Consider the following 27898-nt stretch of genomic DNA (forward strand, 5'->3'; position numbering starts at 1 on the left):
AACACATCTCCTCTCAGATAACTCTGTACAGTAAGTTCTTCTTACTATGTGAAAGTTTTAGATTAGCTTAACCATTTTGAGGAAGTAAACAAAGGTGGAGTGATGAGCAAGGGCCCTTTTGCAAGTTCATTTGTGGTGGAAAAAAAAAAAAACGTCAGAAAAAAACAACAGCAACTGCAACAACCCAGACATATCTGTGTCTGCTTTAATATAGAACAGGCTGCCCGCATTTCACAGAATTGATATTCTAGGTGTCATTCTGAAAGATGGCAGTTGATTCATTCACACCCATCCTTCAACCGACAGAAGCCCCCCTCGTCTGGCTTGTATGAGAATCCCACCTCTGTGTGAAAACACACTCTCTCACACACACACACACACACACACACACACACACACACACACACACACACACACACACACACACACACACACACACACACACACACACACACACACACACACACACACACAGAGGTTCCCACAGAGTTTGCATGCAGACACACGCACAAACACACACACATGCAGCAGTCTTTCCTATCATCTCCCCTCTTCTCCATCTTCAACAAGGCACCCTTTCAGTGTCCCGCTCCAGCTGCACGTGGAGGGATTCAACTCTGGAGACACTACCTTACTGTTAAAGAGAGAAAAAGAAGGGATGAACACTATTAAAAACGGACCCAAGGCTAACAAAGGAACAGATACAGCAGGTACAGACACGCAGCTATTACTTATGACACCTTGTTCGTGGAAAACACAGCTCATTTACCAATAGCCTAAAGAGAAGGAACTGGTACAGACTAAACCAAAGCTGAAACATGTGTGAAAACACACATGTGGGAAGCTAATGAGAACAAATTTTGGTCTTTTGGGACTGATTGCGATGTCTGTTTGGACACTGTTAGTTTTCAATCGGCCTTTCGATGATTTTTAATTCACATTACTTACTCTCACACTCTTTCAAAAGAGCTCAATCCCTCCCTCTCTTCTCTCTCGCTCACTTTTTCCCCTCCCTCTGTCACACAAGCACACAGACGACAGTTCCCCTATCTGTCAGAGCCAGTGCCTGTATTTCAAATAGGGACTTGTTTGTATTGAATGCAGTTAGTTGTTTGTTGTGATCATGCTGATTTTGACAACATTTTGAGCTTAGAGTTCTTATTTTTCCTTTATTTTTAATGCCCTGTCGTCGAATAGGGGTTCTTTTATTTATTGTTTTGGTTAACTCTGTGCCCTGTGGTTCACGTTCTCTGGTAATATTCAGAGAAAAAGAAAAGAGGGGGTGTGTGAGAGTGAGTGAGTGAGTGAGTGAGTGAAAGAGAGAGAGAGAGAGACAGAAAGCTCTGAGCCGCAGCAGCTGGTTTTCAGGTTTGAAGTTTTCACAGCCGTGACTGAAGAGCTACTGTACGTGCCAGTCTGGTCACTTAGTACCTCTGGCTGGAGGAGAGAGACTTCAAGATACCCAATGGGACAAGTAAAGGTTTAAGCAGCCTGGGGGACACCAAAAGGACACCGGTAGACACCATGAATCGCAAGGAGTCAAAGAGGTACATACTTTTGACTGTCTTTTCAATTCTGACTATGATTTGACAGGTCTCCGTGCTCTTTAGAAATGATTTGATGTCAACTCAAAGCAAAAATCTGCTTTAGTTCTCCATGTCACTGGGTTTAATGCACATTTGAGGTTTGATAAGTCTGTCTGTGCCTCATTTTGCAGCGCACTGCAAAGTGATCACTGTGGTTATCTGACAAAGCTGTGGTTTCTCCTCATGTTCTTCAGAACTTTGTGTTTAGGTTTCAGTTCTCTGCGAGAGAGACAGGCTAGTCACTCTCAAAACAGTTCAAACTGCACATTCATCATTCAGACTCTCCCGTTGGGGCTCAGACTAGGTTTGCATTTGCAGGATTGTGTAGATTCAGATGTGGTGCTTGTCTCTGATCTTTAAGAGGGGATTTCGCACTAGGGAGATGAATTGCTTTTGACCTAGTTATTCTCCTTTGACCTGTTGTGGATAGAGGTATGTTCGCTCATTGTGTTTACAGTACATAAGAGACATTAGCAGGAACATAATGGATGGTGTTGTGAAGAAACAATGCTAGTGTCAACTCATTTCAAATTTCATCAGTGAGTTAGCCAACGCTACATATGGAGTCAGATTTTAATATATGTGATAATACATATGATAGGCTACATACAAACTTTGCCTGTCCATAATTACTGGTATAACGAGATAAATGACATAAAGCAACGTGAGAACGGTAGAATCGATAGCTCTGACCAAGAGCTTTTTGGGGGCGTCTGCTTTGTGCATGTTATCTCAGAGGTCTTATCTGATTGCTTGGAAATGACAAAGTTAGCAGCGACTACAGTGATGCTATCAGCATATTACAGTCTTGTTACAAGTTTTTGCAAGCATGTAATATTTGATATTTAATGTTTATTTAAATCCTGAATTTAAATATAATGAAATGTTGAATATTAAATGTATGATTAATATATATATATATATATATATATATATATATATATATATATATTTTAATATACACCCGTATATGTGTGTGTAGCCTATACATAAACGTATGACAGTATTGTTACTATATATTAAACATATTTACTGTAAAGTATACATTTATAATACATTTATTTAATATATACTTTATTTTTATATTAAATTCATATATAAATGTGTTTATATAATTGTAAATACATTTATTTAATATACACTTAACATATATGTAGTGTTATATAGAAGATTAATGAAATATACAGTATATAGTTTAAAAATACAGTTTAGAACAAATGTATTTAAATTCATTTAAATTGTATTTAAAATTAAGAATAGCAGTATTCGTCAAATATACATATTCTGATATCTATAGGTGCATGGAGCAGAGATGGAGCGGGTGCAGACAGACTTAAGGAGGAAGAGATAGAGCAATGTTGGATGAAAAACAAGGCCTTCAAAGGGCTCTGGCATCAATTAATCAATTAACGAGAGAAAGGGAGGAATTTGCATGTTCCCTGACTGTGTGTGTGTTTGTTAGTGCAGAGAGAAAAAAGAAAAAGAGGGAGATGAGGAGAAAGCGGGAGGCATGAGGGAGAGGGTTGGGGTAATGGAGCTGGAGATGCATCCAGGAACTGGGAGTAAAACACTGGCTACTGTGGCAGGGAAGGGGTAGGGGGATGTTGGGGGGATTTCCAAAGAGAAAGGAGAAGTTGTTTTCTGAATGACATGAATAGAGCAAAGGCTGCAGGAGGAGAGGAAGAGAAAGTGAGCGAGTAGGTGCTATGCATGACCGAAATGCTCATACATTGTATGATTGCAAATGTTTCATTGGATTATGATACTGAATGGCAGGTTGTGATGTGTGGATGCAAACAAACCACACTGCTGCTCAAAAAAATCTTTAGTTCATTGTGCTAAAAACAGCTCATGTAGCTTTTTTCACATGAATATTTGTTGTAAAAAGAATCAAGGTTATATATACTATTGTATATTAGATCATTAGATCAACAGACGTTTAATTATATATTTTCAAAGCCTGTTTTTGCCTGTGTTCACATTTGTTTTGCGAAATTTGATGGGCAAAATCCAGTTTCAACGACTATCAGTGCTTTTTTGGAGTTTTGTGCGAGGGCGATAAAGTTTGCCATACAGATTTCGCTCATGTTCAAGTTGGTCATGCAAGTTCGCCATGTTGACCAACAGAAAGCTGCTCGGTTTGAAAGAGACATTTTTGTCCACTAAATTTCTCTGAAATATCACTAATGTGACCGCACATTCAAAGTAAAAATTAAAACATGTAATTATGCGATTGTTTAAAAAAAAAAGAAATCTAAGTTACCAGATATAAGTTACACATCTGTGTGATATGAAACCACAACACTAAAGACTGGAATACACTACATGACTTCAAAAACACTGAAGAGATTTAAAAATATTAGGCATCACACACTTCTTGACTGTAAATAGTTACAGAGGAAAAACTGTACGATGGAGGATCACACACTAGCAGACCAAGTTGTTCCGAAAACAATAAATTCACACAGAAACACGTGCCTTGTTGTTAAGAGAAACGTGACAAATGAAAACATGTTTTCAAAAATCGTCTCAAAATATCAAACATGTTGATATCCTCTGACAGGATGAAGCTAAAAAAAATGGAGTCTGAGCCCATTATGCATTTTTCTATGAAATCTGCAGACTGGCTCTTTACAAAGTCTTATATTCTACCCAGTCATATCTTATATTCAAGTCACAATATAATATATAAAGTCGCAACTTTGAAATATAACAAATTTTTAAAACAGGTTGGTTTTTGACATTTTTAAACAGAATTGCAGTATCTTTTTAATACTATTATTGTATCGTGAGCCAAATTTATCGAAATCACCAGATCCTAGCTGATTCAACGCTGCATATAAATTTGCATAGACTTGTTTACAAATTCATTTACATTAACCAAGAGCATTTTCCCTCATTTGTTTACTGTATGCGTGAGTCTGTATCCATGTGCATGCGTGCTTTTCTCAGGCCTGAGAGGGTGTGTATTGTCATCAGCTGTAGAGCAAGTTGATGCAAATAAGCGCGCGAGAGAGGTGAAAATACGATGAGGAATTTGCATATTGAAGTCATGTTTAATATTCGGCCTGTCAGAAATAGAAAGAACCAAAGACAAGGAAATATGAGGTGTATATTATGAAGGCCATGTAAAAAATGTCTTCCTGGTCTACAAACTTCAACTGTAGTGAATTTACGCTCTTGTCTGGAGTGTGTAATTTTGTGGGCCTGATCTCAGTGGTTAGGTGTTTGGTTTGCTTAATGAGGTGAGAAGGTAAACGTTAGTGTGTCTGTGCGTGGAGAGAATTGAAAATGAGTGTGCTGAACTGGACACTGGTGTAGGAGGAAGGGAGAGAGAGCGGTTAGGAGGGGTTTGGACGTTCTAAGAACTCGTTGCTACTTCTCTGCAGTCACGGCCAGCTTCCTGTTCATGTCACTGCCGTCACAGACCACAGTGACACTTGCTGATGCTGTCACAGACACAACTAGATGTCCAAGTCAGAAAAAACACCTTTAAATTTGACATTATGCTTCATACATCTAAATTACGCAGCAGCTATGAGTTGTACAGACTGTTACCCTGATGTACAATGTTGTTGTTCTCTTTGTGTGACTGACAAAACACACAGCAAAGCAGTGAGACAGAGTTGCTTATCTACACTTTCAAACGGTCTCTCTTCCTGTGACATTGATGGCCTGAATAGTGACACCTACTGTATAGGGTAGCAGATATCAACACAATACCTTACATATAAAACATATAAACATACCTGATCTACCGGTAGGACTTGCAGTCGCACAGGTACACAGGCCTTCAAGGGGAAGCCGTCGCTCTCAGGTATAATGTCAAAGGCTTCAGGGGATGTAAAAAAGGATGTTAGAGCAGATCTAAATTATATTTCCTTTCAAATCTGAAGTAAATGTACCTGCAGGTTTTAAACTGAACAACTGACCCTTCGCAAAGACATGCCCTCTTTAGATACTGTTGCTATGTCCGACTTGTTATAGCATGAAATAAACATCAATGAACATCAGAAGGTATTGTATTTCTGTAACTGTTGAAAGACATCAGTACATTTTTTCAAGTTCAAGTCCACCAACGGTAATCTACTCTCCTGTCTGATTTGTTTGTTAGCTAAAAATTGCAGATTCTGCGTTAGGATTGGCCAGATCGCCTGTCAGTCAAACTCCCTGTGCTCGCTTGTGTGAAACTCACAGCAGAAGTGCTAAGTTGGTTGCTGGGGTTTTTCTATACAGTCACTTATAAGGTCTTCATAGGGGGATTTAGCACAGTGCCATTGCTAGGTTTTCTGGCAGGTTGCTAGGGCAGTTCTAAGTGGTTGCTAAGGTGTTTTTAAGCAGTTGCTGGAGTGTTGTGGTTGTTTATTAGAGCGTTTCTAAGTGGTTACTAGGGTGTTTATAAATAGTTGCTAAAATGGTTAAAGTGCGTGGTTATTAGGGCATTTGTGGATGGTTTCTAGGGTGTTTCTAAGTGGTTGTTAAGGCATTTCTAAATAGTTTTTGGGGTGTTATGACAGTTTACTAGGGTGTTTCTAAGAGCATATTACAGAGCATGTAAGTAAACACGTAGAAACACTCTAGAAACCACTCAGAATACCTTAGTAGCCACTTAAAAAGACCCTAATAAACTTTCAGACCACACTAACAACAAGGGTGTTTCTAAGTAGTTGCTAGGGTGGCTGATTGTTATAGGGTATTTATAATTGATTCCTAAGGTGTTCTGAATGGTTGCTAGGACATTTCAAATGGGTTGCTAAAGCATTCTGTGTGGTTATTATGGCATATCTAAGTAGTCATTGGTGTGTTTTGGCAGTTCACTGAGGTGTTGGGATGTTTTGGCTGGATGCTCGGACAGTACAATAGTGTCTGTTTTAGCTGGTTGTTAGGGCATTTCAGATGTTTACTAATTGGTCCAAGTCAAGAGTCATGTCTCAAGTCTCTACAATATTCAGGCCCTTAAATATGACTTGCCTCTCTCCTACAGCAGTAGACTATGACCATTTTTATGATGCCTGGCATGTGAAACCTTATGTCAAATCTTTGAGAACAGTAACTGGACAGATGTGTGATAACACTTAGGGGATGGTTTTAGCAAAACAGAACATTTCTCATGACCAGATCTTATCAGTTTTATAAATATACATACATATATATATACTTTATATACATATAACCTATGACATGCAAACATTATCAAAGCCCAACCATCACTGCTGTGGTTTTCTGTGCAATATTAAAGCGGTAGTTCACCCAAAAATGACAATTCTGTTATAATTTAAACATAACATGTTGTTCTAAATCTGTACGAGTTTCTTTCTTCTGTTGAACACAAAAGAAGATATTTTGAAGAATGTGTGAACAACTTTTCGGTTTCCCACATTATTCAAAATATCGTCTTTTGTGTTCAACAGAAATAGTATACTCATACAGGTTTGGAAAAACTTGAGGGTGAGTAAATGGAGACAGAATGTTCATTTTTGGGTGAACTGTCACCTTAAAGAACCACAGATGAAGTCTTCAACACCAACATCGCAAATATTAAACAGATCAAAATGCTGCTTAGCCTGGTAAAGACAAGTGGTTACTGCAAACCGTCTGTGCTTTGACAAGTGGCTGAAACTACGTAAACTGTCTGTTGCTATGGATACATTGTTTTGTTTATTTGTGAGAGCAAATTTGAATAAATGCTGGCATCCTTGCCACGCTTGAATGGCTGATCACATTGGTTGTTTGAATACACCTGTACTTAGTTGGAACTGGGTTGAGTATTTCAGCAGCATCAAGCCCCAAAACTCCATTTTTTTCATGTGTCTCCAGCAGCAGGAAGTCCCGTCAGGATGGAGGAAGTGTGATAAAGAGCAGGAGACCAGTGCAGAGGAGGATGACATGCCCCATTCCTCAGGAGATCAGCCGGGCTCTTCAAAGTCCATCAGCTCATTCTTCTTTCCGCTCTGCCAGCCTGGATGAACTCATCCTCCGCTGCCTCCACTGCTTCGGTCAGTGTCCAACTCGTCTCTATCTGTCTATCAATAAGCCCCACCCTACATGACAACCATTTACATCTGTCAGGTCAAATATTGACTTCCAGGTAGTTAAAAGAAGTCACAAGTCACAACATAAAGTCATAGATCTCCCACATTCCACTTTCCTGGGGTTCTCAGCCCTGTCTCTGGCCTCATGTGCCCATCATTCCCAGTCTCCATGTGCCAGCTGGATTATGTAAGTCTGCCGAGTAGTGTGAGGGACAGAGGGACAGCAGCTCTTGTCAAAGAGAGAGAAAGAGAAACAGAGAAATCTTTTGGTTTACTAGCATTCAGGGCCTGGGAATGTGTTTGTCTCTCTATGCTAATGAGACAAAGCCTGATTGTGCGATTCAGTTTCGCAGGCTTAACCTCTCTCATTTGTTTTTTAATCATCCCCTTTTGCTGTTTTTATTTGAAATGTGCTCAAGTATTTGGACTAGTGATACACAATGTAGCTCTTTGGCATATTGTTTTTTGTTTGTTTTTTGATGGTTTTTAATTGTTTTTAATTTATGTATGTACTTCCATATTTACCCTGTTTTAACACTTAAATGACCTTTTCCCATAGACTCACTTAAAGACAATCAAATATAAATTTTTAGCAAATCTTACAATGAATAACCATTTTCACACTGTACATTATAATGTTGTGTGATGCCATGTGGAAACATGATTTTAGCTCTCAGTGTTTATTTTTTCATTTATTTATATAAAGTAGTATTGATTTTTACTGATTTATGACAAGAAAGGGAACAAGTCGAAACAGAGAGAGAGAGAAATAATTGATTTTTAATATTTATCGGGCACAACATTAAAATAATATTAAACGAACAGAGAGAGAGAGAAATAATTGATTTTTAATATTTATCGGCCACAACATTAAAAAACGTAATATGTTAAAAAAGTGAAAGTGAAAGTGACGTGACATACAGCCAAGTATGGTGACCCATACTCTGAATTTGTGCTCTGCATTTAACCCATCAAAAGTGCACACACACACACCGTGAACACACACATACCGTGAACACACACCCGGAGCAGTGGGCAGCCATTTATGCTGCACAGCCCAGGGAGCAGTTGGGGGTTCGGTGCCTTGCTCAAGGGCACCTCAGTCGTGGTATTGCCGGCCCAAGACTCGAACCCACAACCTTAGGGTTAGGAGTTAAACTCTCTAACCATTAGGCCACGACTTCCCCCAATTAAAATATATTTATCTAAAATACTAAGTATATAGTTCAAATATATTAACATATTTACTGACATATAGCTTGAAAACTTACTGTTATTAAAATGATTATTCAACGTTATTTGGATTACTAATGGTGCACAATGTACATTTCTTAATATAAAGCCTAAAATGTGTTTTAATGTCCTTGTTGATGAGGACTGATTATATGATCTTTGAATAATATCAGTCTTTAAATGCAAGATATTTAAAGTGTACCTAAAGTATACTAGTTTCACATTAGTGCAATCAAATATACTTCAGTATATCTTTAGTTGGAATTCACCACTACTTCTGCACAATTAAAGTGTATTAAGTACAAAATTAGTTGTTCCAATTTAGCAGACTTTAAGTATACCAGTTCAGTACACCAAAAGTACAATTGCAGGATATTTTTATTAAGTACATAAATATGTAGTAGTATGCTTAACATGTACTGGTAGCCATCCTATAGATGCTAACAAGGGAGTAACACAATCAGCTTATAGCATTCATTATCATCCTTGCAGCAGCATTTTGTACCAGCTGCATATTGTAAGCAACATATATTTCAAATACATTTTAGTATATTCATTGCTCACTCAGGGCATAGTGAGGAGACGTGTGTTTATACTTCTTCAAGTGATCAGATGTGAGATTTTTAACTGGCGGGTAATATAACAAGAAATAAAATTATATTGAAGGAGCATTCCAAGCCATACATATGAAGGACAATACAGACATAGACTTGAAGCTGGGCTCATCTGATTAGAAATCCCCAAGAAACACCTTTGTAACCACATATAATTGTTGTAGAGACCATCTTGTATCTAATTCTAAATATTTTGTTTTTTAGACTCAGATGGGAAGCTGACCAGAGGGACGCAGCTTGTCCATATGACCCTGATGATGCATAACTGGGTCGTACCATCACACATCTTCGTCCAAAAGCTGCTTTCTCTATATCCTCTTCAAGCCCCACTGCTAATGTTTTACTTTGAACTGAACCTTAATTGAAAAAGACTGATTTATGCAACTGATCCCAGAACAGCTGACAGTCCAACATTCATAGGGTTCAGTAACATGCAGCCTCACATGGCCCTTAATCTCACTGACAAAGAAACAAGAGCGGCCCTGTGTTACTCTAGCCTCTTTATTGAGGGTGGATTCTTTCTCAGAGTGTAAGGGTTTGTAATCTCACTGTTGTGTGGTTCTTCCTTGACTTGTGATAACATTTAAGGATTGTCCTGTAGAGAAAAGGGGACAGAGGCGCCTACAAATCTGCCATTTCATCAGGTCGGTGGATCCACAACATTCACAGCTGCACCTAAAGATCCCAAAATGAATGAAAGGATTCATGTCTGTCCTCTGCTTCTTCTGCGTCTGTCTCAGGCAGTGGATTAATCAGTTCCGAATAATGTTTGAGGTGGATCCTTTGTTAGAAGAAGTCATAAGAGATCTCTGGGATCTGGTCAGGGGCGAGGGAACCAGCTCACCCAATCATCTCTTCATTACACCATACATGTGAGTGTTTTTACGTTTGAGATTCAAATAGCTTTATTGACATGGCAAAAAAACTTTCCGCCATTGCCATGTATTAAACATACACTATATACGTCTATATGTGTGTGTGTATAGTAGATCGATAGATAAAATACATTTAATACAATGTAATATGATCATAATAGTCTGTAACAAACTATAATTCTATAATAAACAATTATTAAATCATAATATATTCATTATAGTATATGATACATTCTTTTTCTGTCACACAAATTATTTACCAAATGTAATATAGGTAATATCTATAATACAGAATTATAATAAAATATTAATTATATTATAATAATCATACATTCTTTTTCTATAAAGTCTATATTTTTCTATAATGTTTTTTCTTTGATATATGCAGTGTTTGTATTATATATATATATATATATATATATATATATATATAAATTTGTGTGACATTACAGAAAAGTTATAAATTATTACTATAATACAATAAATGGAAGTATTATAATTACATTATATATTCTATTAATACATAATCATACTTATATATATATATATATATATATATATATATATATATATATATATATATATAGATCATATTAATAAAGTAAAAATGGTTTTGTGTGCTATGTGACAAGTCTCAGAACCGTATATGTAATTTTGACTGTCTGTATTTGTTCCTGACTTTATTCTAGTCTTCACCTGTCAGATTTGTGATGATCTGTTTGGTTTCTGTTTGTTCATCACTATGTCTGAAACCAGTAATCCTCCAGTGAATGTTTCCCAGACTCCCTCTCCCTCTGTGAAGAAAAGGAAAGTTTCACTGCTGTTTGACCACATGGAACCAGACGAGATGGCTGAACACCTCAGCTACCTGGAGTTCAAAAACTTCTGCAACGTCTCAGTAAGTCACTCACCCTGAAGGCTCATGACAGTTTCACCCAGATTCTCTGACCAGATGTTGCTAGTGCAAACTATGTTTTTATCTGATGGTCTAACCTCAGTATAGCGCTGTAGTGATGGCACAGCCTCATACCGCTGAAGCTGACTAATAAAACAACCATGAGCACACCCGTTGTACTCAAACCTGGACATGTCTGTTCATATCAGAGGATCATTATGTCTTGCTCATCACATTTGTGAGTGCTTAGCACATCTGAATTTCAGATTCAGCTGTTCCTGTTATTGTTATGTGTCACTGTAGTTTCTGGACTACCGCAGTTACGTGGTTCATGGCTCTGTGAGGCATAATCCGGCGCTCGAGCGCTCTGTCATGCTCTGCAACGGAGTCTCCCAGTGGGTCCAGCTCATGATCCTCAACAAACACACCTCACAGCAGCGAGCAGAGGTCTTCACCAAGTTCATTCATGTAGCACAGGTAATTACAAATGAACACACGCTCAACCGAGCGCATTGGTAGCGTTCAGGAAATACAAATAATAGTTTCTCCTGAGAAATTCATTTATAGTAATGCAATATAATCATTTCAAGACACCTACAATGAGCCCAATGTTTCTGTTGGTATAATGTTGGTATAAAATTATCTGTACACTTTTAATGCTGCCAAATGATTAATCGCGATTAATCACATCAAAAATAAGTTTTTGTTTACATAATATATGTATGTGTACTGTGTAAATGTATTTTATTATGTATACATGAATACACACACATACAGTATATATTTTGAAAATATTTACATGTATATACATTTATATACTCATATTTTTATATTATATATATATATATTTAATTTATAAACAGCATATTTTTCTTAAATATGTACATGCATGTGTTTGTATATATATTTTCTTAATAAATATATGCGATTAATCATTTGACAGCACTACATATGTGTGTGTGTGTGTATATACATATATATATATGTGTATATATATATATATATATATATATATATATATATATATATATATATATATATATATATATATATATATATATATATATACATATATATATATGTGTATATATGTGCGTATATATACCAACTTAAAGGGATACTCCACCCCAAAATGAAAATTTTGTTATTAATCACTTACCCCCATGTTGTTCCAAACCCATATAAGCTCTGTTCGTCTTAAAATAATTTAAGATATTTTGGATGAAAACCGAGAGGCCTGTGACTGTCCCATAGACTGCCAAGTAAATAACAGTGTCAAGGTCCATAAAAGGTATGAAAGTCATCGTCAGAATACTCCATCTGCCATCAGACGTGCAATTTTGTAAGCGAAGAAAACAAAAATAATGACTTTATTCAACAATTCCTTTGTCAACAGTCTCCTCTGTGTCTCTCCATATCACCGTATGCTGCGTATGCTCTTCAGTATCAGCCGCGCCACAAGGATGCACTGTTTTCTTTCATATCAAAGCTAAATACACATAGAAACAGTGCATCCTTGTGCGCGATTAATGACAAAATTTGCACAGTGCATCCTTGTGTAAGTGATTAATGACAAAATTTTCATTTTGGGGTGGAGCATACCTTTAAGCTGGTATCAGCATTTTTTGTTTTAGTTTTTTTGCAGGGATGTAGATAGTTGGTGTATATTTTACAAGAAATTAATATTTTAGTCTTTCTACTTTAAAATTTCACTTTGTGTTGCCATTTCATTGTAGTTATTTGTGAAATGTACTAGCAATTTCTGAATGAAAATTGTTTCTACACCATTTTTATTTCTGTTTTTAGTGACATTTTTGGGATTAACTACATATTTTCTATACTTACAATAAATTACCTATAATCAATGGTTAATATAATTAATATGTAATTTAATAATTGTTTAACCATCATTTATCACTTTTGCAATACAGCATTGGCAGTGCTTCATGGAATTCCTATTTTGTCTTCTTTTCAGATTTTCAAACTTTTGCTTCTAATCAACATTTGCAATGTGTAATTCATTTCACAGCTGGTTGGTTTGGTTCATTGCTTTTAACTATTTTTTTTAATGCCTATAGATAAAAATGAATTGTATAAATACTTCCACAACCAAAGTCACTACAAAAGTGAGCAGTCAATGTTGCGTTATGTTGTGGATCTGAAAATGAAAGAATTGTACACCACATGTTAGAAAGCATATGTTTCAGCAATGCTCTGAAACAAGTCTGCCATAACTTTCCATCAAGACACTGACGTAAAATACTGTAGAGAGAGGCCCTGGCATGACAAAATATGTGGTTTTACTCCAACCCTGCAGCAATTAATTGTGATATCTGTCCGTCAGGTGTCTGACTCATTTTAAAACAATTTAGGGCATGACTTTTTTTGGATTACAACATTCACAATAATTGAAATTCATCATATGGGTTGATGATCAAAGTCTATCAGGACACGCCAATAAAACAGCTCACTCTAAGGATGTCTGAACACAATGTATTAGCTCAGAGGAAAAGATTACATCAGATGTACTTTGTGTGCTGCCCTACTTGTAACCACACGAACATCAATGCGCATTCGCAACCCAAAGACAACCAAAAGAAAATACCTAGGAAATAAGCAAATGCGTCAAATGATGTGATAGTGAGGAAATCTGATATAAGTGTGCCATTGAGAGTAATGTTCCTGTATTGGGAAATGGTTTGGGAGAACTGTTGCGTAACTGTTGTGCTTACAAGTGCTTTTTACAGGAAAGAGGATGTAAGCAACTAAATGTTGCCATGCATTCATAGAGAGAATGTAAGGTTTTTTTTTTTTTTTCCATCTGTACCCGTTCGAGCAGAAGCTGAGAGCCCTACAGAATTTCAATACTCTGATGGCGGTGATAGGAGGTCTGTGTCATAGTTCCATCTCTCGGCTCAAAGACACAGCCAGCCTGCTGTCCTCTGATGTCACAAAGGTCAGTCTGACCCCCACAATCGCTACCTACATCCTTTTTGCTCTCACGCAACTGTTTTTATAAGGGCTTAACCAATGGCATGATCTTTAGCCATTGATTTTTTTAGCTATTGATGTATATTGATCTTTAGATTGATTCTTTGATTAGTTAGAAACATCTGCATCCCAATATTTGCTTGGAGGTCACATGCTCTAATATCAGTTCTAAAGGTCACATTCATATTAATATCAAAAATATCTCAAATTTATATGAAAGCTACTGGTTCACAACATAAAAGCAACCAGAAGTGAATCATTTTCACTGCTTTCAATATTAGTTTAGTTTTTGCAGTTGTGGTGTCTATTAAAGACAAATCTGGAGAAATCTAGATTTTAAATGCAAATATAATAATAATAATAATAATAAAAAGTTCTTTGTGGGCCTGTTCATGCTTAAGGATTCAGGCTCCTTACACACATTTTAGTTGATGTCCTATTTTGGATGGAAGATTGAAATATTCTTGCTGTTTGCCCTTGAGCAAGGTACACCACAAGTTGCTTCAGGTTATTGAGAGTAGGGTATTATAAATCACTTAAAAAAAAAAAAGATCCTAAAAAAGTTAATGGCATTTGGCAAAGAAAAATGGCAAAGCGGTGTTTGATGAAGGTGCAAAATGCAAAAGGTAAATAGTAAATGCTAAATATCAAAAAATTAAGATTTTGTAATAATTTACTATAAATATGGTAATAATTTAGCATAAAAACATAATTTATAAAAATTGTTAGCATTAATTACTAACAATTAACAACGAGAATTTGTAAAACAATCATTGTTAGGGGTGCTCCGATTGAACGGCTACCGATCACTATCGGCCGATAATCTTCTTTTTAATTCTTGCCAGTGTTCATTCAGCGCTCGCGCACTCTCCTAGAGACCGTGCACTCATGCACACTCGCAGTGCACACACATAACGCCAGGTACACATTACTCCGTTTGCAGTGCATATGTGGTGCGTCTTTTTTCCACGCTCATGTTAACGGATTAAAGCGTTCACTGCACACTGGGCCCTGCAGTGCCGAGATCGTTTCCGCACCAAGTCTAATGCTGCGCTGCAAGCTCTGAATAAAAGTAACAGTGCATTGTTTGCAGTAAATATGAACATGGATTGACACAAAAATTTAGTAATTACACCATAAATGCATATTATTAAAGTCTACTGTGTTTCACAGTCAACACATATGGCTTTTTGGCTAAGTCTAAAGGGGTCATATGATGTTGCTAAAATGAACATTATTATATGTATTTGGTGTAATGCAATGTGTTTATGCAGTTTAAGGTTTATAAAAAAAAAAAAACTTATTTTCCACATACTGTACATTATTGTTTCTCCTCTACGCCCTGCCTTCTAAAACTTGTCGTTTTTTACAAAGCTCATCGGTCTGAAAAGTGTGCTCTGATTGGCCAGCTATCCAGTGCGTTGTGGTTGGCCGATGCCTTAAATGTTATGGAAATGTTACGCCCCTTAACATACTGTGATGCTTGTGACGTGTTCCGGTCAGAACTTCAGCACTATAAGAAAATAACAATAAAACCCATTACAAACGAGGCATTGGTTGCATCCAGTGGGGACATAATTAATGATTATTATGACTTATACTGTCTTTTTATGTGCTGCGTTGCATCGCGCTGCATAAACATAAAACCATGTCTGCATTTGTGATCGGAGAAATGACAAACAGCTACTCTACACTGCCCAAAACTTGCATTTGAATCATCAGTAGCAAGTACTTTACATATGTAAACGTACTTAACAGACTGTGAATCAGAAGCGCCGCCATTGTAATCTTCTCTCTCAGGATCAGGAAACAGTCCTCCATAAAATGTGCTGCACACTAAATATTTGGGTTGAACTGTTCTGGAACAGTGTTGTAAATACAACTTAACCACTGATTTCTAGTTGTGTCCTCTTTTGGAAGGCCAAAGTATTTTCGCTTTCACAACAAAACAGCGTCTACACGACATGGCGCCGGCGGCAACAGCGAGAATCAAAGTTATGCCTTCTTTCTTTGCATGAACATTTGGGTGGCGTTATGCAAATCTTCCCAGATTGTTACATAGACATGTGGGGGTGTGTTTAAATGAGCCGTTTTAGGAGGGTGTGGCTGAGTCTTAACTTTTATAAAGAATATCTCTTTGGGTTTAAGACTTTAGTCTTTGCAACTTTAGGGATCTTATCTACTGTATTCACTCCAAAGAGAAAGGAAAACTTGAAATCGCATCATATGACCCCTTTAAATGGAAAGAACAATTTTAGATAAAGAAGGCAATAATAGATGACACTCGTGGAGGTAGGAAAACAAAGTTCTTTATGAACTGCAGGATTGCTTGTAATAAAGATTTCAATGCAAGAGAAAAGAGTTTCTGTCAATGGTAAGTTTGTGATAACTTAAGAAAAGTAGTTTAAATGTTTTGCCAATTGCATGAGAAACTTAACATATAAATCTAGAAGTAAATGCAAAAGTAAAAAGCATTGAATAATGTGTTGCTTATATTTTATATTTATTGTGTTTAAACATGTCTGTGAAAGATTGTATTACTGTACTGTGTAAAAAAAAAAAAAGAATTGCAATGCTGTAAAAGCATTTTCAGTGCAATTTTTGGATTTGAAATCAAAATAATGAATACATGTTGTGTTCTTCGTAAACCGCTATGGATCAGTAGCAGACTTTTCTGTGAAAGCACAGTCTGTGCTGCTTCCTCTCACAAGAATCACCTAAGAGGGGAATTCCCCCCATTTCCAAAAATTTAATTTAGGCCCTGAATAAATCTCTAAAAATCCTGAATGGAGTATCACTACAAATAGTTATAAATGATAAAAAGAAGGCTTTAAAATGATCGGTATCGGTGATCGGTATCGGCAGATACTGCTTTCTGTGATCTGCGATCGGCCTTAAAAATCCTGATTGGAGCACCCCTAATGATTGTTCACTCATGTTTCGAAAGTAAGTTTAAAAAATACTTTTATTCAGCAAGGATACATAAAATTAATCAAAAGTAAAGACCTTTATAAAATTACAAATTTATATTTCAAATGATTGCTTTTCTTTACAATATTCAGCAGCTAATAAGAAGCAGCTAATTTCTAATAAGAAATGTTTCTTATTCAGCTTTGCCATCACAGGGATACATTATATAAGTTACTTAAAATTATAATAATATTTCACAATATTACTATTTTATAGTATTTTTACAGCATGAAATCTTTTAAAATGCAAATGTTTGAACAGCAGTGTACATTATGCTAATTTGTTCAAATGAATAGCTATTAAAGTACAGTATATGTTGAAATAAACATAACTAAGACATAGACATGTTTTATATATTGATATTTTATGTTAGATAGTACACTAACTAATGCTAAAAAAGTGCTACTGATAAAAACACAAAATGAGATCTAACTTCATGCTGTTTTCCCACAGACTCTCAGTGAGCTCACAGAGCTGCTGTCGTCCTACAGCAACTATTCAAACTACAGGCGTGTGTACTACGACTGCACTGGATTCAAGGTGCCCATCTTGGGCGTTCATCTCAAAGACCTGATCTCCCTCAACGAAGCGCTTCCAGACTACCTTGAGGACGATAAGATCAACCTGGGGAAAATGCAGCATTTATACAGCAACATTAGCGACTTGTTGGCCATCCATGACTGCACCCCACCGTTTGAGGCCAACAAAGACCTGCTGCACCTGCTAACGGTGAGACAGAGGGAAAACAGTGGTTTGAGAGGGATTTGTTGTCAGAGGAATGTGTTACTGGAAAGCCTCTATTCTCGGAAGTGTTTGTTGTGCCTCATGCTGTGGGTTATGAATACCTGACAAGGCCCCATCAGTACATGGAATAATTGTGCCTATTTTGAAGCCTGTAAACAGGCATTTGGTTCATTTCCACAGAAAGCCTGCATCTATTTATGAGTCTAAATGAGTATTTTTAAAATCAGCCCTCATCTTTGTGGTTAAGCTCGGCTGTTTGTGTGTGATACTGAGAGATGTGGATTGCAAACAGTGGGCGTCCTCTCATGTGTAACCGTTCTGCCCCGCCTTGCCAACAGCTCTCGCTAGACTTGTGTTACACGGAGGACGAGATATATGAGCTCTCCTACACCAAGGAGCCCAAGAACCCCAAAATTCAGGTGAGGCTTTCAAAATAAACATTGTATTGTATATTGTATACATATATTGTCTCGCTATTGCTCAGGGTTCAGGATTCACTTAAACCTATAACACTACATTGTTAAAAAAAAAAAAAAAAAAAATTAAGATTTTTGGAGCATGTTTTATAACAAAACATTTCATTTTTTCTACGTTTATGTTTACATTTTATGTTTAATGTTATATTAAAAAAAGTTTAATGTAATGTTATTGTGAAAAAGGAAAACTTTCTAAAATTCTTTTTTCAGTGTAGATATTAGCATTAATGACATTTCTCATTCTTATATTAATTTATATATTTTTATATATTCATTTATTTAAAAAAGAAGAAAAAAGAAAAATGGCATTAACACATACACTGAAAAAAAGGTGTAGGATTTACTTTGATTACAATTTCCACTTTGAAATTGCAAGTAAATTTCACAAATAATTAAAAAAGAAATGACAATAACACATTGAATTATACATGAAATTTTGGAGTAGAAAGACTGATATAGTATTTTATTGTACTCCAAATAATCAGTTTTATTTTCTGCTTCAAATATATATATATATATATATATATATATATATATATATATATATATATATATATATATATATATATATATATATATTTTTTAACAGTGTGCAATGACTTAAATACACATCTTATATATAGGCCTGTATTGAATTGCCATTCGCTAGTAAATTTTTTTGTTTACTCGCCAGACTGATATACAAATATATATATATATATATATATATATATATATATATATATATATATGTATATATATATATATATATATATATATATATATATATATACACACACACACACACACTGCATAATACTGTATATGTTTTAAAATGGCAGAGCTTTTTACATATCTGAAAGTACACTCTTAACATCAGTCAGTCAAGTATTATAATATGATATTACGATAATCAAGTATTATTTAATGATAGATCTTTAGAACAAAGAATATTGTTTACATGTAGCACGTCAAATCATCATGTATGTAATACACCAAAGCGACACGCGAGTCGTGCGCCATTACACTAGAGTTCACGGTAGGGCTGGGCGATTTATCAAAAAAATTAAATCTCCATTTTTTCAGAATGTTTGACCGATTCTCGATTATTATTTTTTATTTTTTTTTTACGATTTTTAAATAGTCAACTTGAAAATGTAACTACAACATGATTCAAGTTACTTTTTCTTTATTGACCCTCTAGTTAAAGAAAATTCTATTCCAAGTGCAGCACACATGAAGTTGTCAACATGATGTAAATGTTAAACAAATCACTTCTTTAAATATATTTGCAGAAAAGATGCAAAAACTACATTTTGTACAAACTTGTCTTATACATGTTATATGTTCAGAAATAATATGAGGAAAATTCTTTTAGAAAATCTCAAAAGTCAAGGTAATTCAAATTCAAAATGACTGAAGGTATAACACCGGTAGACTTTGATTAACTTTAAATGTTCTTTAAAAACAACAGCAGCTTTCAGCCTGTCACCATGATGCAAACATAAAAATATCAGACATACAGTAGTAGTACTTTACAGGTTTTTTATTCGATTGCGCTGCTTTTGCATTGTTTTTTCTGTGTAAACATGGATGTGTTTGACTGTTGCGCTCGCGTATCTTGCATCATCTCATGCATGAAACGGCTTTCTAAAAACACTGCGCTCAAGTTAAAACAAGTTCACACCTATCTTCTTGCATGTTTTACCTATTCCACTGCCCTCGTCGCATCTTTGTAAACACAAAAGGGAATTCTGTGTGAATGGTGCTTAGCACTAAATTTATGGTCCTTCAACGAGGGCGTCAAATGCAAGCGGTTAATCACGTGTGCCGACATGCGGTTGGATCGTTCTTTTATCTTTACTTTTATCACCAGCATATTGTCAAAGTGTCTAATTTTAACATTTGGTAATATTTCTATTGAAAATCGCGATTCCTCGATTTCTAAAAAATTAAATCGTGGCGAAACAATAAATTCGAATTAATCGATAAAATCTGTTAAATCGCCCAGCCCTAGTTCACGGTACGTTAAATACAGGTGCGCTGCGTATCCATTGAGATGAACTGAAAAAAAGCACAGGTCGCTTGACGGAGAGTGAAACTCTGAAGCGCTCAGTCATTGTGTTCAGCAAGTGAAAATATATCGGTGTTAAACTTATACTTAGCCTCCAACTCACACACTGGTGAGTAAAATCTGAGAATTTATTAGCCATTGGCTAATATTAGACATTTAGTCGCCCAGAATGAAGATTTAGTCACATATGCAAGAGATTTACTCGCAATGTAGAGGGTTTATATATATACTATATATATTAGGGCTGTCAGTTTTAATCACATCCTTTTTCTGTGATTAATCGTGATTAATCGCAAACTTCATGAAATTAAGCATTGACCATTTATCTTGTTCCAAATGGTTATTTTGCCATCATTTGCTATATCAGCAAAGTAAACCAAAAGATTGAAGGGTGATTCTCAAAAATCTATATTTTCTGCCAGCTTTTTTTTAAAGATAAATTTACATGTCTTTCCAAAAAAAGGACACGTAGAAACTCCAAAAGGACACTAAAGAACCAAATGATATAAGGAGCCCATATAAGCACATACAGTATGAAAGAAAAATGTTGATGTATTCAGGATATTCAGGTTAAGGATTGTAAAATTAATCGCATGCGTTAATGATGACAGCCCTAATGTATATAGAGAGTTTGACTCCTAACCCTAAGGTTGTGGGTTTTTGTCTCAAGCTGGCAATACAATGACTGAGATGCCCTTGAGCAAGGCACTGAACCCCCAACTGCTCCCCGGGCGCCGCAGCATAAAAGGCTGCCCACTGCTCTGGATGTGTGTTCATGGTGTGTGTGTGTTCACTGCTGTGTGTGTGCACTTTGGATGGGTTAAAGGCAGAGCACGAATTCTGAGTATGTCACGTCACTTCTTTCACTTTCACTTTCACAAAGAAAATGCTTTAAAAAAATGCGAAACAGGAAATTGTATCACAGATGTAATTGTGTGCTAAAGCAAGTTTCTTAAAATATCATATAATTTGACCTTTTTATGTCAAGTTGAGGTTAGTTCACATTGTAAAATGTGAAGTAGTGCAACTCCCTCCCCATTACAATTTTTGAGAAAGAGTCATAATAATCAATAATCACTCAAACAGTAACACAGCTTAAGAAATCCCGAAACATCCCACAGACAAATCCCATATATATGGACCATCAGAGCACTAAATGTGTGCTCTTTTTACATGGAGCAGAAAGAAACCATTAGAAACACTATATCAACTATACAGAAACGCCCTTAAAACCACTCAGAACATGTTAGCACCCACATACTGTAGCAACACCCTGGTAACCTCAATCACCCTGGCATTATCAGAAACAAGCAGCACTCCGATTTTCTTCAGAAGGTATGAAAATATAGTAGTCTAACATCTAAAGGCTGCATATTCAAACGTTGACTTGTTTTACATATGCAACGGGCTGCTATTAACGGCTTTAGCCAGTATTTTCAAATAGTCTGACCTTGTATGTGACCTGTTTATAGACAGGGAGTATCCCGTGCTAATGTGTGGGTACAGGGCTCAGCGCACTCCTCTTTGTGCAAACACACTTCAAAGAAAACCACAAAAAAGACACATTGCTGGAAGACGCAGGATCGTTATCTTCGACGCTTTCAGTGTGGGTGTTGTTACGTACAGGCTTTTTTGATTATTTCCTATAAAGCCTCTGCCTGTGACATCGTTCGCATTTTACAAATAAGCCAGCATCATTTGTATAGTGTTTTCACAGCAGCGTTTTTCAGTTGCTGATCTTGTGCGAGTTGGTGTTGAGTGTCAAAACAAAACTGTCAGGTCTCTAACCACCCTTTTTCTGTAGCCCGTAGCTCCGGTGAAGCCCCCAGTGGTAGCCGAGTGGGGATCAGGTGTGACTCCGCGTCTGGATCCCGACACCATCTCGAAACACGTTAAACAGATGGTGGATGTAAGTGAGAAACATGGGTTTATTCCCACTTTTAGGGCCAGTTCCTTAGTGTGACACTGCGACGGCCAGTTCCTGGCTGTCCATTCTCACTTCCTTAATAGCGTGTAGGCCCTTCAAGACCAAATGTCACAGGCTGATAATTTTAGAAGTCAGTGTCTTACATTAAAGATCATAATGATTTTGTTGCCCCCTACAGTCTGTCATGAAGAATTATGACTTGAAAATGGACGGATACATATCTCTGGAGGACTTTGAGAAGATTGCTGCAAATTTCCCCTTCTCTTTCTGCACACACGAGAGCGATAGGTGAGACAAAGTCTTTTACACTCTGATAGATGTGACTACCGAGAATAAACAGTGTTGTGTTTATGAGAGAAATGAAACTGGTATATTTACACTTTCGTTTAAAAGTTTGGGGTCAGTTTGATTTTTGATGTTTTGAAAAGAAGTCTTGTATGCTCACCAAGGCTGCATTTATTTGATCAAAAGTCATTTATTTGGTCAATATTATTACAATTTAAAATCAAAATAAAACCCCATAAATTTCTTCTATGATGAACATATTTTCCATTTCTGAAGTCATTTACATATATATAAACAATCTCATTAAAAGGCTGAAGTGTAAGCTGGTATTTAAATAAATAGATTTTTTTTTTTTAAAAGCAGCTGAAGTGAAGTTTAATTTGCCAAATCAAAGTTGGTTGTGAAACCAACATGCAGGAAGCCATTCTGTTGTCATGTGACAAAGAAAAACATAAAACAGGAAATATCACAGACGACCCCTCTAGAACTTTGAAATTTCAGATTAACCATTTTATGGCAAGGTGAAGCTAACTCTGGATATTCTTTATTCAAAATTCTAGGATATTGAACAATACCTTCTACCCTAAAATTTATATACCCACAGTTTATAGATTTATCATTTAAAAATTTGAGTGTCATAATCTCATGATATATATATATATATATTATACAAAATTCTAGGATATTGATATATATATATATATATATATAGATTACTCCCCTGTGATTTTTAAATGAATCATATCAGTTCTCATCATGCTTTGTTCTTTATTTTCAGGGAAGGAGAGATCAGTAGGGAGGAAATCACTTCATATTTCATGCGTGGGATGTCGGTGTGTGCTAAACTTGGCTTCAACCTCCACAACCTTCACAACTTCCATGAGACCACATACAAAAGGCCCACATTCTGCGACACCTGCGGAGGATTTGTGAGTGTTTAAACTGTAAAAGGACCATTTCATTTGAGTTTCTGACTTGTCTTTGTACATTATCTAACCATACCCCCCCGCCCCTCTTTTTCCATTAGTTATGGGGAGTCATAAAACAAGGCTACCACTGCAAAGGTTAGAACATACAGTACTAATCAATCAGATTTCTATATACTGTCACCTCAGGACCATTGTAACCCTGCAGCACTTCTCTCTGCAGACTGTGGAGTGAACTGTCATAAGCACTGTAAGGATGTGGTGGGACTGGAGTGTATGAAGAGGTTCCAGGCCAGTAGCTCTTGTCCCTGCACCCCGGGCCCCGTACCAGGCCTCCACACTAAGGGCAACAGCTGGAGTGAGTTTTTTTTCAGTCTTGATATACATCAAGGAAGTTGGCCATTACAGCATAATAACACCCAAAAGAGTGATCATAGCAGGAAGAGGTTTATTTTGCAAACTTTTGACTGTGAACTATACCATTTATTTATCAAATGAAATGCTAATTTGAGAACCATTTTATTGTGGACCAAAAAAAGAGACCATGGGGTGATGATGAAATATGAAACTAGCACAGCTAAAGGAAACCCAACACACTCTGATGTCAGTTTGTTACTATTTAAAATTTTGACGAACATTTTTAAATTCACAGATTTTCATTTTTACTTTTTCATACAATCTGCTTACTGTCTGGTTTGGAGTGGACCTTCATCTTCATGCTTGCTAACAACTGTACATTTTTACATGAATCAAATCATACGAAATTACCATCTTGTAAAACTGTTACTGTTAATGTCATGAGATTGAAATTGGTTGATGATGCACTTAAACAACCGAAAAACAAAGCAAGGAATGTTGGACACTTCATGCACTCAACTGTCGCAGCTTTAATTATTATATTGAAGGGGGAGGGGCTATCAGACTCCAATTATGTATGACAAAATAACGTTATATAATTCATACTCTACCTACATGGTTGAGAACATAGCGTATAAGTGCATTGTGTGCCATTTGGGATGCAGCTACAAACTATTACTTGCTACTTTCAATTGTAAATGGTATTGTTATTCAAGAAAATATTTGGTTGGAGAGAAGATTTTGTAGTGTAGAATGTCATCAATACTCTTGGTCTGAATTCACCGTTTATGAATATATTAGCATCAAAAGAAATTAGAAATTGGTTGCCAGGAACAACTGAGAATTATGTTTTAAAAGTCATTTAAAAATCGATTCCACAGCACCTTCTATTAAAGGCTACTTATGTTTAACCCTATGAAACAGCTTGAAGTCAGGTTGAATGTGAAATGGCATACTAGCATACTTGTCTTACTATTTCTGCCATGTAAAGGATGCTACGATGCTATTGTTCGATAAACAATTTAGTGCCCAAATGATTAATCGAGATTAATCGCATCCAAAATAAAAGTTTTTGTTCACATAATATATGTGTGTGTACTATGCATATTTATTATGTATATATATATATATATATATAAAATGTTTAATCGAGATTAATCGCATCCAAAATAAAAGTTTATATATATATATATATATATATACACACACACCCATGCATGTATATATTTAAGAAAAATATGTTATGTTTATATATTAAATTTTTTTTTTGATATTATTTATTTTATTATTATTATTATATGTAAATATTTTCAAAATATATACTGTATGTGTTTGTATGTGTATTAATACATAATAACATATATATACACATAATAAATATACAAAGTACACACACATATTATGTAAACAAAAACTTATTTTGGATGCAAATAATCACGATTAATCATTTGACAACACTAAAACTATTTAATGGTGATATTAAGCAAATAAAGATGTGGAAGAAAAATTAAGTCACAATACGAAAGAAAACATCCTTTGTTACTTCCGTTACATATAAAATAGCTAATAGGCTTTAACTATGTGATAGACATGAGGTGCGTCCCAAACCACGTACTTATGCACTGTGACATTTTCTAGTATAAATAGTGCGATAAGTGCAAAAAGTGCACAGATGATGCACTTAAACAACCAAAAACGAAGCATGGAATGTTGGACATTTCGAGCACTCAGCTGTTGCAGATTTAATTATTATAATGATTAAAGACTCCAATTATGAATGACAAAAATAACCTTATATAATTCATACTCTACCTACATGGTTGAGAACATAGCGGATAAGTACACTGTGTGCCATTTGGGATGCAGCTACAAACTATTGCTTGCTACTTGTTTTCGATTGTAAATGGTATTGTTATTCAAGAAAATATTTGGTTGGAGAGAAGATTATGTAGTGTAGAATGTCATCAATACTCTTGGTCTGAATCCACCATTTATTAATATACTAGCATTAAAAGCCACATGTTTTTTTAAAAAAAATGTTAAGCTGAAAGATGACTTATTGGCTCTTAACCTGTTTCCCGGCCTTTCAATCAGGTTCTGAAGAGGAAACATTTGTCTTTCCTAATGGAAACGGATCTGAACACTCCAAGGGCCAAACTTCATCAGACAGTGATGCAGAGGCAGCCACACTATCCGACAGGTCCACTCAAACGGACCCAGGAGTTTGGACACCGGTGGCCAAACGGAAAGATCGCCTTTCTTCCAAGAAACAACGTCCACCCCTTGAAAAGGTATTGCCATAATATATAACTTCATATATAATATATAACTTGCAAATTTTCATAGCGAGTATGGTAGATATATTCATAATATATTGCATAGAAAGCTAATTTTGTGAGCAAGACAGTCAGAGCGCTACGCTACCAGCAAGGGTTCGAGGTTCATCTGCCCCTAGTTCTCTCCTACAGGAGAAAATGGATGACCTGAAGCTGAACAAAGATAAACGAAAGGAACCAGACTGAACTAGTCTGTGCATGTGGCTGTTTATTCGTGTGTGGTGGAACTGTTAAATACACTGGACAGAAAAGACTGAAGAATATGTCCTCATCTTTCTCACCAACTGTCTTGTTCTATTATCTTCAACAGATTGTTCATGACGTTCATTAAATGTGATGAAATTCTAGCCAGAAAGGATTTTATTTAAGGAATTAGAGCTCTTTAAAACCCTGTCGGTGGATCCGTACGGTAAGAACTCTCTATGCACCAGCGTCAACTGCCAGTAAAGACCAGATCAATGGACTTCACATCTCCACAAGTACTCAAAAGTGGACTGCTACATCTTCGATCTCACTACCACTCGTCTTTATATGAGACAGACGGACTTTCTTACCTTTATCACGGAGAGCGAGTACAAAACTGTTGCCTTAATATCCACACTGATGGAAAATATACACTGTGACCAACTGTATAGAACTTGAAACAAAGCAAGAATGTACCTCCTCTGTTAAGGGACGTGATTTCGGTGCTGATATAATACCCACAATGCATCACTGTGCCTTATGTAATGAACAATTCATTGAGTAGGAAACAAAGGGTGTTATATCACTGTTTAGATCAAACAATAGTCCTGTCTCAGTTCAAAATGATCACAATCTGCTTTGTTAGTGCTCGTGTCCATTCGGTGTATTAGAGCATTAATGAAAAAGAGCGGGAGAGTGACATTAAGGGTCGATTCAAACAAACACTGTGGACCTATTTTAAATTGTTTTTCTAATATGTTTTCTGTTAGATCTTTTGTCTACTCCAACTTGAATGTCTGTTTTACTAAATCTTGAGTTTAGGCTATAGATTTTTATTTATTGAGGAATGATAAAGCTTAAGTATTTTCCATAAAGCACTGCCTGATGTGATTAAAATATAAATGGAAAAGCGATTGAGGTGTTTCATTGGATTCATGAGTCTGGCTAGAACAACACTATTGTAAATCGTGTTTGAATTTTTTTAATCATCATCAGAGTCATGGTGATGTTTTATTATTTCATTCTCAAGGCAAAAAATGGATTGGACAGGACAGAACAAATAACGTCATTAATAACGCCTCAACCAGGATGATCATCATTCAACACTCTTATAAATGGCTAGCATTTTGTATTATCAAGACGAATACAACTTTTTAACATTCTTTATCTTCTGATTTTGTTTGGTTGTGAAGGCAATGACATTTATGCATTTTACATTTATGCATTTAGCAGACGCTTTTATCCAAAGCGACTTACAGTGCACGAAGGCTAACATTTTTTACCTAACATGTGTTCCCTGGGAATCGAACCCATAACCTTTTGCGCTGCTAACGTAATGCTCTACCACTGAGCCACAGGAACTACCTACTAATGATTATATTAAACACTGAACAACTACAATTTAAACAAAAAAC

At 36.0% G+C, this 27898-nt stretch overlaps 1 protein-coding gene across 4 annotated transcripts; it reads left to right on the top strand.

Annotated features, from left to right (window-relative positions):
- The first annotated feature begins 1047 nt into the window (after positions 1–1047).
- On the top strand, positions 1048–27397 carry LOC109085837 (RAS guanyl-releasing protein 1-like). 4 transcript variants are annotated; one of them, XM_042743873.1, is made up of 17 exons: positions 1048–1547; positions 7407–7582; positions 9670–9775; positions 10047–10109; positions 10206–10337; positions 11097–11238; positions 11539–11712; positions 14075–14191; positions 17650–17925; positions 18279–18359; positions 22274–22378; positions 22575–22684; positions 23460–23610; positions 23709–23745; positions 23831–23965; positions 26059–26255; positions 26376–27397. In XM_042743873.1, exons 1-17 carry the CDS (start codon positions 1525–1527, stop codon positions 26484–26486), a joined length of 2136 nt encoding a protein of 711 aa, XP_042599807.1. In that variant the 5' UTR covers positions 1048–1524; the 3' UTR covers positions 26487–27397. The 4 variants fall into 4 exon arrangements, with proteins under 4 accessions (XP_042599807.1, XP_042599806.1, XP_042599808.1 ...); XM_042743872.1 differs by having other exon boundaries at positions 1049–1547; positions 7404–7582; XM_042743874.1 differs by lacking the exon at positions 1048–1547 and adding an exon at positions 1876–2018 and having other exon boundaries at positions 7404–7582.
- The last annotated feature ends 501 nt before the right edge of the window (positions 27398–27898 follow it).

This window comes from Cyprinus carpio, chromosome B18 (assembly GCF_018340385.1).
Source record: "Cyprinus carpio isolate SPL01 chromosome B18, ASM1834038v1, whole genome shotgun sequence".
Lineage (NCBI taxonomy): Eukaryota > Metazoa > Chordata > Actinopteri > Cypriniformes > Cyprinidae > Cyprinus > Cyprinus carpio.